At 38.8% G+C, this 13,600-nt stretch overlaps 1 protein-coding gene across 2 annotated transcripts in view; it reads right to left on the reverse strand.

Annotated features, from left to right (window-relative positions):
• sdr42e2 (short chain dehydrogenase/reductase family 42E, member 2) overlaps positions 1-13,555 on the reverse strand; it is a 14,476-nt gene extending 921 nt beyond the window's left edge. Inside the window, exons 1-11 of one of the 2 annotated variants that reach the window (XM_042505543.2) lie at positions 13,389-13,555; positions 11,976-12,423; positions 9,810-9,905; positions 8,056-8,113; positions 7,726-7,844; positions 6,585-6,660; positions 4,967-5,049; positions 4,280-4,417; positions 3,759-3,824; positions 3,608-3,671; positions 3,423-3,496 (exon numbers count right to left, since the gene is read on the reverse strand). In XM_042505543.2, coding sequence (XP_042361477.1) covers positions 3,423-3,496; positions 3,608-3,671; positions 3,759-3,824; positions 4,280-4,417; positions 4,967-5,049; positions 6,585-6,660; positions 7,726-7,844; positions 8,056-8,113; positions 9,810-9,905; positions 11,976-12,413 — 1,212 coding nt within the window. In that variant the 5' untranslated portion in view covers positions 12,414-12,423; positions 13,389-13,555. The remainder of the gene's footprint in view (positions 1-3,422; positions 3,497-3,607; positions 3,672-3,758; positions 3,825-4,279; positions 4,418-4,966; positions 5,050-6,584; positions 6,661-7,725; positions 7,845-8,055; positions 8,114-9,809; positions 9,906-11,975; positions 12,424-13,388) is intronic. The other variant, XM_042505542.2, reaches the window with a different exon arrangement.
• Positions 13,556-13,600: the final 45 nt, after the last annotated feature.

Consider the following 13,600-nt stretch of genomic DNA (forward strand, 5'->3'; position numbering starts at 1 on the left):
GTTCCTAAAAGATCTTTCTAATCTTTTCATCCTCCCACGAGTCAGTTGTTCTTTGCTTATGACGTAAAACTGCTTCAATCAGCACACACCTCTGTTGTGTAATGATTTACGTGTATATCATCATTGCTGAACACAATGCAACTACAGACTGCTGAGTCCTGCTCATCCTGTCTGACCTGACAATCATCTTGACTAGATTCATCTCCCTCTGGTAGATACGCCCTTTTTACTGTCTTCAGTTTTCCCTCACTGGAGTCAAATCAGCAGTGCTGATTTGCTGATGTGGAGGGGATGATATGTTAGCTGTGACATAACAAGGTCAAAGTGAACTTTACTGCCAATTCAGTCGTATGTGCAGGACATATATGGGACTGAAATGTTGTTTCTCCCAGACCTCTAGTCTAAGCATGCAAGGGCACAACCCAAAGACTAGAGAAAGAATAAAGAGTGGAAAATTACTGAATAAAAGTATTAAAATTACAGTTAAAACTTTAGAAAAAAAGTATAAATAGGGAGTGGGCGATTATTTCTGCAGTGAATGATTATCGTATAAATGGGATGGATAGTGCAAATATAATAAAAAGTTCAGGTGTAATAAATAGTGCAATATATCTTACAGACGTGTGCACAATGTAAAAAGAAGAATTAGCCCTTTCGTGTTTCCCGCAACAGGTCCAAAGCTAATAACAACTAATTTCTTTACACAACTCCATATCACTGCAAGTAACCTCATAACTATGGACAACAACAACAACAAAACAAGGCAAACAAGACTTGGTAAAAAGTCCTTAAAAAAGTTATTCAACTGTGTAATATCATTTTAAATATGTATTTATGATAAGTATAAATATGTTTTTTTCCCTAGACATTTTTTCCTAGATTTTTCAAATTAATTTTCGATATCTACTCATTTCTTGCAATTTTTAGAACATCCTACCTTCCTACCAAGTTACTCATTGTCTTTTTTCCGATGTTTTTGAAAGGAACAGTGCACTCATTGTTCAAAGGTTGAACTCTTCAAGTGTAGAGCAATAACTTCAGGTATAAATGGGGAGTGGGCGACTATTTCTATTATGCATTGAATGATTATTGTGCAAATGTAATAAATAGTGTAAATATTAAAAAAAAAGTTCAGGTGTAATAAACAATGCAGTACTCCTTTCAGATGTGTGCATAATGTAAACAGAAGGATTACCTGTGAAGTGTTTCCCACAACAAAGCAAAACAAAACAGCATATAACAGCTAATTTCTTTGCACAACTCTAAATCACCACACTTAACCTCGTAACTATGGAAACTACACAAACTAATTAGGTACCTAACAAACTGCCATAACATGGATACATTTAAAGGAACTTAAACCTCCATGGTGACCTAAGCTAACTATTACGTGCATATTTCTGAGAGAAAAATCTACTGAACCTAAAAAGTGACATACGGAGTATGTAGTAGCGACACACCGCCACCTTACAAAACATGCAGTCAGTTTTCAAAGTCATCTCACTGACAGTTTTTTAGTGGTTGCACAAGAAAAGGCAAAATACAAATAAATCAACTTATCTGATTAAAAACAACATATGAAAACAGTGTGTTGCATGGTAATCCCTTTGCACTGTGTGCAGGTAGCCAGGAGGGCTTGTTTATGTGTATGTGAGAATGTGTCATGAATATGATAATGAAAACAGTTTAAAGTGGAATGTGTCTCCTCCACTTTGTGTCGTGCCGAACAACGCCCCTTAACTGTGATATAATCACAACATACCACAGCCTGTCATGAGTTATTACCTAAGTATGTGTTTAGGTATGTAGTTCTACATACCGATATTATCATCTGTAGTTCTCTCATTCAAGCCCTTTCGTTCTTACTGGAGACAAACATCTTTTAAACAGGTCACACATGTATAGACTGGGTACTGTAGTTTAAGCAAACATTGCTCACACAGGAGGGAACAGTGCATTTTCTGGGGACTATTTTCAGCTGTGGATTAATACACATTTGGAGCTCTTGTAAATAAATTGCAACAGAATCAACAGAATAATCCATTAACTCTATGAAACCTGAGCAAATTGGTTTGATTTCTTTCAGAAACTTGGGAAGAAGGCAATAAGCGGCGAAAGAAACAAGTTCGCATAAACTTACAAACAATTAACATGGCGAACAAAATTTGGTGAAAAATTCTTTAAAAAGTTACTTGATTGTGTATTGTAATTTTAAATATATAATTATGATAATTGAAAATATAGGGTTTTTTTCCTTAACTTTTTTTGCTGTAGCTTTTTTAAAATCAATTTTCAATATCTACTAATTTCTTGCAGTTTATGGAACATATCTCACCAAGTTGCTCATGTTTATGAAAGGAATTGCACCGATGTGTTCATTGTTCAAAGCTTTCAATGTTGTGAGAGATGTCTGAAAGTGGCACGAGGAAAGTGATGTCGAGTGAAGTTTCAAAGGGTTAAGTTTATTGAACAGTTGACCTTCAATGCAGATCTCTGCAGTGTTTAAATTGAGGTCGATTTGACGTTTAGCTGTGTTCGCAGAACCAGAATTTACTTACGAGTAGAAAAACTCCTCTACATGTCACGCGATGGCCTAACATGAGAGTTGGCAGGATCATTTGAACCCAGCCGACTCCACTCACCATAGCAACAGCCACTGTACTGAGGTCACTTCCTGCAGACTTCGTCTTGAACTTCCTGCTCTGACCCACAGCAGTTTATGTTTTATTCACAGGACAATCATCGATCCCCGGGCCAGCAGCTGTCTGACAGAATGAGCTCCGTGTGCAGGCCCACGGGCTCAGCTTTGGTTTCTGTCTCATCACACATTCATGAGGATCTTACAGGCCGCGACGGCGGCTCCTTGAGATGAATCGTAAAGGTCTCCCCAGGCAGGAATACCTGACTTCCTGATACATTATAATTCTTATGTGAGTTTTTTTTAAAGTGCTACAAACTGGCATGTCTGAATATTGAATGTTAAATATTTTGCATTAATTGAAGGCTGGCTTTAGTTTTCAATAATTTATGCACAAAAGATAGCATCACACGAGGGGGAGGGGGCTGATAGGAAAATACCCGCCTAATGAAGTCTGTCGTCACTGTTATGGGAGAGACTTAAACAAGAATCATGATAGAGCAGGTAACCTATCTGCAAAACATGAGACGCATACTTTCAATTAGGTACACACACACGCAGTGTACAGTGTTGTAACTTTCGACACTATAGACATGCCATCATGATCCAAAGTGCCCCTCAACACTTAGATTATTCAGGTGAGATCGCAAAAGGAACTTTTTGAGGAATTCCAGTGAATGAACTTAAAACATGTTCAAGAAGAGAAACGGTTGGTTCTCCATAATTCATTTGAAGTCTGAGAAGAAAAAAAAGAGACAGAAGAAGCAGAAAGAAGCACAATTACCTCACTTCTGGTAAAGAGGAGGGGCACTTCCATCACAGGTCTCAGAACAACATGCAAATATTCCACCAGGATGGCTGAAAATAGGAGAAAAAATATAAAGAGAAACAGTGTCAGTAACAACTCACCAAATATTTAAATGATTATCTGAAAGGTGTAGAAGTTTTAGAGAAAGAGAGATGAGCTACCTGCAGAATAGACGAGTGAAACAGGCAGGTTTATCAATGGTCGGCTGTAGCCCAGCTTTTCAAACTGCAAAGGTAATAAAAACAGAGGGAAATTCTGACTTATTGACAATACGACTTCTTTTAATATACCCAGCCTTATCAGTTCACTCACCAGTGGTGTCAACCATTCAAACAGATTGACAGAAACCCCATCATTAATAAAATAGGCCTGTCCACTCTGCAAAAGAACAGAAAACAATGTGGACAATGAACATTACTTTCAAATTACATATATAATCATAGCAACCAGTGGTTATTGTTAACATGCACACAACTGTAGCCTATCTTTGCTCTTAGTTTGTGATGTGCAGAACAAAGATTTTCTATAGCAGCACTCAAGGGTGTAGGTTTCATTTCAATATTGGGGGTACATATATGCACACTCTGCAAGAACATTTTGAGCATCAAACATTAAATTTCCTGCATTCTAGTGAAGGCTTTGCACCAGTTTGTGCCCTTTTTTTACGATATAAATGTCTTAAATCGAAAAACTAAACTAATCACCTTGTGTTAAATATAACCAAAATGCAAGTCATAAATTGATTTCTAGCGTTTAAAAAAAGTAAGATTTCAAAATAATCTTCAGGTGTGATGTTCTATCCTGCGTGGTTTAATTAGTCTGTTCACACTCACAGCGACGCAGCTCCTCTGCAGTGTGAGCCCCTCGGCTGCCAGCGTATGGGCCACCACCAGGTTGTCTACATGTACCCAGTTCATCCTAGCCTGAGGGTCACCGAACCTGAAACTGAACAACCGACGCTCCACATTCATCTGAGAGTGAGACAGAGATGAGGGACAATAAGAAAACATATTGATTTTCTTAGGGTATTCTGGCCTTAAAAAAAATAATAATAATTTGACATGCTTCCCCTACTTTGCCCCCCTACCCTCAGTCATTAGTGATGAGCATCCCTTACTGTAATGTAATAAACTGAAACTAATGGCCTTGTAGGTATAATAACTTACATCTGGTTTCTATGCATTTTTTGTAAAATTTGACTTCACACTAGTGGATTAAGTTGAAGGAATCCTACAATACATAGTATATAAAAAGTCAACTACCTTGACAGCAAATCCAGAACATACTCAAAGACATAGAGTCCTTCAGCAGACTGTACTGCATAGAGGACAGACTGGAAGAAAAGGCGGCTGTAACTAGACGCCTGCAGAGCTCCATCAATAATGTAAACTCTTCAGGCAAGAACACATTCTGCCAGGGAGGCTTCAGACACCACAAGATGTGTATTTCTTCCAGTGCCAACACAAAAAGGAAATGGTCTTTTATATCATACATATATTTGTTTTGCTTGTGTTTCTCACCATTACTCTGTGGAGGTGTCTCCTCTCCTCTGGCCCGTAGATGCCACAGGGCCGCAGGACACAGGTCCGAAACAGGCCTCCACCTTCACAAGAGAGGATTCAAACCATCACTGAATATATGCATTTATGTGTTTTGGAAATATGATGCTCTGAGCAAGGCCATATTAGGAGCAAACTTTGTATAACAGCACTCATATTTTTTGCAAAAAAATTAACAGCTTTTACTGTAGTAAAAGCATCAATACTGCAATGCAGAAACACACAATGACAAGTTAAAATCTTGCATTCAAGCTCCTGCTTAGTTACAGAAGAACAATCAGCTAAATATACTTTAAGTATCAAAAGGAAAAGCTTGCGAAGATCAGTGGGGTACTAAGAAAGAAATAACAAAGTTCTACACTGTATTTCTTATTCTGTCTTATAGCTTTTTTGTCTTTGGGCCTGTTATTTAAATGCAAATATGAGAAGTTTAGAGGGGAAATCACTGTTTTTTTTATTAGGTTACTATGCAAAAAAGTTGGACACAACTTGGTTTTAAGAATGCATTGTATTTTATAAGTGTATCACTTGTGGTGCATTTTTAGTGTAAAATCTTAGTTTAAAAGGAAACCAGCAACTATACTAAACAGAGTGCAGGGATGACCTTTTTCAGTAGGCTGATGCAGAAGTTGGGATCGCTGTGTTTCGCTTATCAAAAAGCCTACGGGATTTGTTAATGGATTTAGCAAATATAAACTTTGAGATGACTTAGATGTTTTGTTCAGCAACATAATCTTCAATAATGACACTTTGATAATTTTTGAAACCTAAATGTGATCGCCAGATGTAAAAGGCAAACGTTCGGCTAAAATGAACTACACTACAGTTGCATGAAATAACATCACCACCACAACAAGGCTGTAAAGCTGTGATTGGCTTGATGATAAGAGGGGTATTTACTGACGTATTTCATGTTGTAGAACAAAATGTGAAAGTCTCTTCGGCTTATGGTAACCACAGACCTTATTTCAGGCATCCAACTAAAAACTCATTCAAAAGAATCCATTGACTTTGAGACTGGGAGTGCTAATGCTAACTCATTTCCTGGTTTTAGGACTCCGTGCAAGTAACTCAAACTTATGTGTTAGTACAGTATTTGAGTAAATATATTTTTTTACTTTCCACATGTGGAAAAAACCTTAAACCACATCGTGCGGCATCAGATACTGTACATGAACCTTAACCTGCAGTATGAGACAGCTTTTAGGTCTGAGCTTAATTGAATATATAAGTTGAAGGTCACTGATGGGGTGTGCGGTTACACTGAAGGGAGAAAAGCGAAGCGTCCCACCTGTTAATGTAAAGAGGAACTTGAAACCCATTATAATGTATTAGAAGACTGTAAATTAGCCTCCACAAACTGTCCTGTCCAGGTCTAAATTTAAACTGGTGCCACTGGTGTTGTATGGGATTGCACCGTCAGTTTCCATGGCATTGCTCACTGCTTCAGTGTTTCTTTTTCACGCGCACATTTTTGCACAGAAACCAAAAGCAGAAGGGGTTGCATTCTCCTCTGATTGCACCCTTTTCTTGTAAATCTGTGACTAAGCTGTCGTTGCACACACTGATTGTCTCACACCTTTCAGGGAGCATCCGTTGGCAGAGAGGACCATCTGCTCTGCAATTGCTTTAGTTCTGGAGTAGTGGTCGATGTGCTGGAACAGAGAGAAAAAAACATAATGTTATTGTTATTATTGCTGGCAAATGGATGGGACATTTTAAAAAGTTTTTTTTTTTTTTGTTGCATCTTCCATTCCAAGTTTTGGTGATATGTCGGTGCATTTATACATTACATTACATTTATAGGAATTTATGGGTAATACATTAGTTGATATAAAAGAAGTACTCAGATTTTTTTTTTTTTACCTAAGTAAAAGTCCTGCCTCCAAAATTTTACTTTAAAGGTCCAGTGTGTAGGATTTAGGGGCATCTATTTGGTAGAAATGGTGTGTAATATTCACCCGAATAATCACGTGAAAAGCAAAATATTTGTGCTTTCACTACCTTTAGAATGAGACATTTATATCTACATACGGAGCGTGTCCTCTTCCACAGAGTCTGCCATGGTGTTTCTACAGTGGCCCTGAACAGACAAATCAAACACTGGCTCTACAAAGAGCCGTTTGTGTTTTTGCATCAGCTGCCGTAGTTCTCCGACACGCTCGGCACACAGGAGGAGTTTCAGTTCTGCAACCTCAGCACTTGATGCCACTAAATCCTACACACTAGATTAATATTATTAAATGCAATTAAAGCACTAAAATAAACATGCTCATAGTGCAGAAGGGTCCATTGCAGAATACTGGACATTATGTTATTGGACTGTGTATAGTGATGCATCGATGTGTTTATTACTTTAAATGTGCACTGTGCAGGATTTCACTGAAAAACAATTTATAGACTCACACAACACTAATCCCTCTCTATCATCATATATGAGCCTCAAAAAGTATGTGGCAGTGAATTTATCTGCAGAGACTGGTATGTGGCAGTGAATTTATCTGCAGAGACTGTGCTCTCTGAAGTATTTTCTTATTTTCCTCTTGTTTTTTTTTTTTATGAGTGTGTGTGTGTGTGTGTGTGTGTGTGTGTGTTCAGGAGAGGTGAGGTCAGGACTTTATAAAGGTCGTGAACAGGTGTCAGACCATAAATAAGTAAATATACTTTGTTACATTACTGCAACAGTCAGCTTGATAAATTCTTTTTTTTTCTTTACTCACTACTTCGGGGGGCACGTATGGCACTGAGGCCTCATCACCCTCCTCAATTGGTTTCCCAGCAAATACCACATTGATGGTACTAGTGTACACCAGCCTGGGTACGCTCCTCTCCTTACACACTGAAAGCAAGCAGATCACACTCATCAAACACACATTATTATATCAAAGACTGTAAGGGGTGCAAATTAGAAAAATAGACTGATTACTTTTCACACCACAGTTAAGAATACCATGTGTCATTTTACCATTATTTATGAGTATCTACAGATTTTAAATAACATTCAGAACTCATTCATCACAGTGCATGTGGAAAGTTAGTTGTATCCTTACCGTTTATGACATTATTGGTGCCTCCAACATTGACTGACTCCACCTGCTCCTTCCTCAGCTGGCAGACAGACAGAATACTAATAATGAAGATATTAAATCCCTTATTTTCACCTTCTGTGTCTTTCTTTGCTGAGCTGTAAGCAGTTTGTGCACACTTTAGTTTGGGTTAGTGGATGTTTTCTTTTGTTTTGTTTTTTTTTGTGTTGGATGATGGCACCTGACGTGCAAGTACATGTTAATTGGTGGAGCACTGAGGGTTTTAGCAGGAAAGTTTGTGCGTGCATTTATTTACACTTGTTTGTGATCAAAACCCAAACATTCACTGGTAAAGACCTTAAAGAGACAGTTCACACCAAAATAAAAAAATACACATTTTTCTCCTTACGTGTACTGCTCTATATCAGTCTCGATTGTTTTGGAGTGAGTTGTTGAGTATTGGAGGTAACAGCCACAAATATCCACCTACTCTCCAATATAATGAAACTAGATGGTGCCAGGTTTATGGCACTCAAAGCGCCAAAAAACAACATTTGAAAAACTCAACAGCAATGTCTCTTTCCAGAAGTCATAACCCAATAGCTCAAGGTTATCCACAGACCTTGTTGTGAGCAGTTTCATGTAGGATCTATTTTCCTTTTACCAAATTACACCTGCCAACCGTATCACTGTGCAGAAGACAGTGTGCATCCACTAATGGACGAGAGGCTTCTGCCAGCACAGGGTGTAAAAATCAATGGCATCCTCCTCAGCTGAGCTGAAACATTAGCTAGCTCAGTGGCTCTAGGTGAGCTAGCAGTATATGCAGACATCTTTAAGGCTGACATCACCAACACTCTGCAACTCACACCAAAATAATCTAGGCTGATAAATAGCACTAGAGGTAAGAGGTAAAATATGTATTTTTTAATTTTGAGGTGAACTGTTCCTTTAAAAGGCAACTCAGATTTTACACATCAGTCTATTTACGGGTCCAGTTGTTTAAAGTATATATGATATATAATAGACTGCCTAAAGTGATGTCACATGAGTCAGCTTTAACTGGGGATAAAAAATAAAAGTTTGAAAATGGAAAAAACCTGTCGGGGTGGAGTCACAAAGATGTAAGTTTACCAGCTCTCTCCAGCCTGCTCATATTCAACTCTTTTTGAGGTTAATGGCTCCTAGCAACATTAGCTGCCATAAAAAACCTGAATCGCCCACCGAACAGTCTGTAATCATGTTGTATTGTGGGTAATATAGGCACCAGGTTTTGACAAGTAAGGATGTGAGGAACTGATGGTGCAGGAATACAATGATAAACTTATGGCATGCTTTACTAAATCGACCACAACTCCATTCATCCGTTTTTCTCACAAGTAATTCTGGTACTTATCGAACATGTTCTGAAATTAACTTTAGCAGCCGAGTCCGGTAATATACACCAAGCTTGAAAAGCTGTGAAAGTCATTAACAAAGGACTCTGAGCTCAGGGAACTCATTTACTTTCAGTACCTAATTAATAAGCAAATCGCATTCAAAGAGACATTTGTAAAACAAGGCTGTTGCTTCTCCATGAGTGAAACTGAAGGTTGAATAAATGAAGACTGAATTTGAATTATTTTTTTTGCCCCTGAAGACAAAAAACACACAGTTTCTACAGAGAAACTTGCAGCTCTGTATCAGTCTATAAACATCCTCATACAATCATTCCTCTGACTTCTGTTTGAATGATTAAGTGGTGAAAAAATGCAAAAGAAGACATGAGGGTAAGTCACCTGCTCTGGGCCGGACATGCCGTAAGACGCTGTGTGGAAGACACAGTCAACCCCTTCACACACCTTATAGAGGGAAGAATAGTCCCTGATGTCACTCTGTAAGAAAGAAGGAAAAAAATGACCCTAAATTAATTGATGCCAACTCTGAGGACACTTGCCTTTATTAGTTCCACTGCGTTTCAACCCTTTGTGTTATTTTCATCAGTGCATTTATTGTGTATTCTCAACAGTTTGGGAGCTGTGCAGGTTTCCAGTGACAGAGTAAGTGTGAGTCAATATCTGTCCCATGAAAGGACAATTGTAATTAAGGTAAGTGTGCCATGAGGCCTGCAGGTGAAACCTGAATCATGTCTCCACCCTCTCTGCCCCAGTCAGCAGCTGGTGCACTGAGGTGGATCACTCACCTGTGTCTGTTTCCAGCCAGCTCGCAGACACAAAGACACACTGACGATAGCTGAAGCAGCGAAATACTGGAGCTGTGCAAGTTTTAATCCCAGTCGCGGGATAAAAATGTTGGCATGGTGTGTTTCTGCAAACCACGGATATGTTACATTTGTATCTTTTATACGTATGATGTAATTCAGATCACATGTAAATGAGCTGAGTTTCTCATAAAAAGGTTGGGGAGGTTGGTATGACACCTAGGTAAGACGCCTGCCGAGCAGCAAACAGCAGCAGACCACTGGAGTGTTTATTAACAACAGTTTAGTACAAGTTCAGTCATGTTTGTAGGGACTGAACTGGGTATTTTAAGCCAAAACATGATGTTTTTCAAACTCTAGCGAACTTGTTTTTGTGCCTACACCTTAAAACACCTTATCCACCTTATCCACAGGGCTGTTAGACCATAAAATTGAAAGTAAAAGAAATGTAAAATTTTAACATATCTGCTACATATGAAACCCAGCGGCAACCTCCAAGGCTACGAAAATTAAGCCTAAGTGCCAAAAACTGCAGTTCCTCTAATGGCCACTTGAGGCTGGCCCAAAAAACAGAATTCCCATAGACCCTCATGTTGAAATACCCAAATTTAAAGTAGAAATAAATATGTTCACAGCCTGATACAAAAAATGGTTTTGGTCTCTGAAGCTAATTTTAACATTCATGACAACTGTACGGGGGTCTTTTTTTTTTTTAAATATCACACCCATTTACATTTTACTAAGGCCCAAAATTGTGCATATTTGATAGCAGTGCTGCTTGAGTGACAGACTGTCTGTGATGGGTCACTGCAGTCTGAGTCAGATCGCCCAAATATGACCACTTCTAGCTCCAACAAATGGCAGAGGCCATGGTGAACCCTAGGATTCAAAACGGTCGGTCTACATGCAAAGTGCAAAATTATTAAATAAATTACACAACTTATGCTAAATTGAATATAATTAAGAGTTCTGAAATTGTCTGTATCAAAAAGCCTATGGGATTTTTCCATTGGATTTTGGATTATGTCAGAAAATAAACTCTGAAGTAAACAAAAGTTTATGACACTTACACTTTTTGCTCAGCAAGGTAATCTTCACAAATGAACACTGCTTTTAGGATTTTTGAGGAGTAAATGCCATCACCAGAGGTAAGAAGCTATTGTTAGGCTATAAAGAAACTAACTGACAACACAGCAGCAGGACCTAACTAGCAACCGTCTTTTTTTTTAGAGACATTAAATTTTCAAAGTTCATGAGTGGGGTATTACTGATGTATTTTATGTTGCAGAACAAAATGTAAAAGTCTCTTCAGCTTGTGTGTTACCTTATTTCAGTTTTTCAATCAAAATCCAATCAAAAAACCCATTGACTTTGAGACTGGGAGTGCTGAAACTCATTTTGGGGTTTTAGGACTCATTCCTAGGGTACGCTATTATGCTTTTAATATGAGGTGCTATCAGTGACTGCTCTGTCACAGACTAGTGAGGGGCCTAACAAACCTAAGCAAAAATTTAAAGGAAATAGTAGTGAAGACAGTGTTATTGAGCAAAAAGAACCACAACTGTATGGATGAATAATCATTGTCAGTGTTGTGTCAGAGTGTTGGCTAAAACTGAACTGTCAGTTTCAGGGCAAAGTTTTTGGTGAATGCAGGAAAAATTGAAAAAGTAATACTTGTTTTGAAGGACAGCATGTCAAACAAATATCTGCTTCACAGAGTCAGTCCATCTCTATTGTCCCATACCTGATAGTAGATCGCTCCATCAGGGATCTCACAGGGAGGCTTGTTCATGTCCAGGAGGATCACAGACATCCCCTGACTGGCCAGTTCTCTTCCCAGCCTGAACCCAAAGTATCCCGCACCTCCTGTCACCACCACCTTCACCGTGGAGATGTCTTTGGCCAGCGCTGCTTCCTCTCCCAGTCTGGAGGCCACACACTCCGGGTTGCTGCAGCTTGCCGCCATGGCTCCATTGACCCTGTGACGGAGGGCCGCGGCCGGGCCAGAGGCGATGGCCGGGGCTGGGTGGTTGACCCACGGCTGGTGGGTCAGGTGGGGGAGGTTACGCGTGTGGTGTCCACCAGCCTGCAGGCGACAAAGGGGGACACTGTGGCAGGAAAGCTGCTTCACCTGGCAAAGAGAGCCTCCACTCTCACTCATGTTGGGACTGCACAGCTCCATAGATGTCCTGCTGGGTTGAAGGAGGGGAAAGATGGATTATTCATTGTCTTTTAAATTTCATCAGTAAAGAAAGAGTAACCTTACACTATCGGGCAGACGCATACCATACATTTTTTTAATCACCTCGACCAAACTCTTTATAGACAATACAGCAAAATTGTTTATTAGGGGTGGGAATCAAAAGAGGCGCCTCGATACCATATTATCATGATACTTATCTGGTTGAAACCTGGAGCAACGTAACTTTTCTTGTGCTGCTTTCAAATGTCTTTTACAAACATTTAACCTTTGAACCGTAAGAAAAATGGTACGATTTCTCTCAAAAATATGGGGAAAATTTTAAAAAAAAAGGAACTGGACAACTTGGTAAGTAATGTTATAAAAACTGCGAGAAATTAGTACATCATTATTTTTAAAAAGCCAAAAGGGAAAAAAGATACAGAAGAACTATTTCTATAATCATCATAATTACTTTTTAAATTATATTAAAGACTTTTTATACATTTCTTAAAGCACACACAGGTCAATTCCTTATTTTTTTAATTTTTCTTTTTCGTTTTATATATATATATATTCTGTAAAAAAAAAATTGAAGGTAATGGACAACTTTAATGTATATTCCCTCATGAAATCTCACATAGGAACAATACTCAACGGTAAGATAATCGCCACTCAAATGTGAGGTCAGTAGCTCTGCATCCACTGTGAATTTTATTTTGGAAATTCAAGACCTTTCACAGACTGCCACGGGCTGTCATCGATCAACAGTCAAATATATACACATCCCATAACTTCTGAACTACATATATATCATATTAAGCAAAATCTCTTCAGTATTTTTCTTCTAAACGAATATTGGTAATATTAATAATAGCTATTGAGATATTCAACATCGAAGTGATGAATGAGCGATACGTGGATTAGACAGCCATCACGTGTACACGTTTTAATTTCCTAAGAGTCAAATGAACTTACCTTATAAGTCCTTTCGACCGCTCACATCCATACCTGTGCCTGTTGGCTCATGAAATAATACAGGGTATACCTCCTCTTTCCTCTCGCGGTGCCTCCCGATGCGTCACATCTCTCACCTGTCAATCACCTGCACCTTTACCTGAGGACTCTGCTACCGTAATGTCTGTATGCAGCGCGCAGCAACAGTCTTGTAGTCGCTCTGCATCTCGTTG

This window comes from Plectropomus leopardus, chromosome 18 (genome assembly GCF_026936395.1).
Source record: "Plectropomus leopardus strain MGB_pleo_1.0 chromosome 18, ASM2693639v1, whole genome shotgun sequence".
In the NCBI taxonomy this organism is placed as follows: Eukaryota; Metazoa; Chordata; class Actinopteri; order Perciformes; family Serranidae; genus Plectropomus; species Plectropomus leopardus.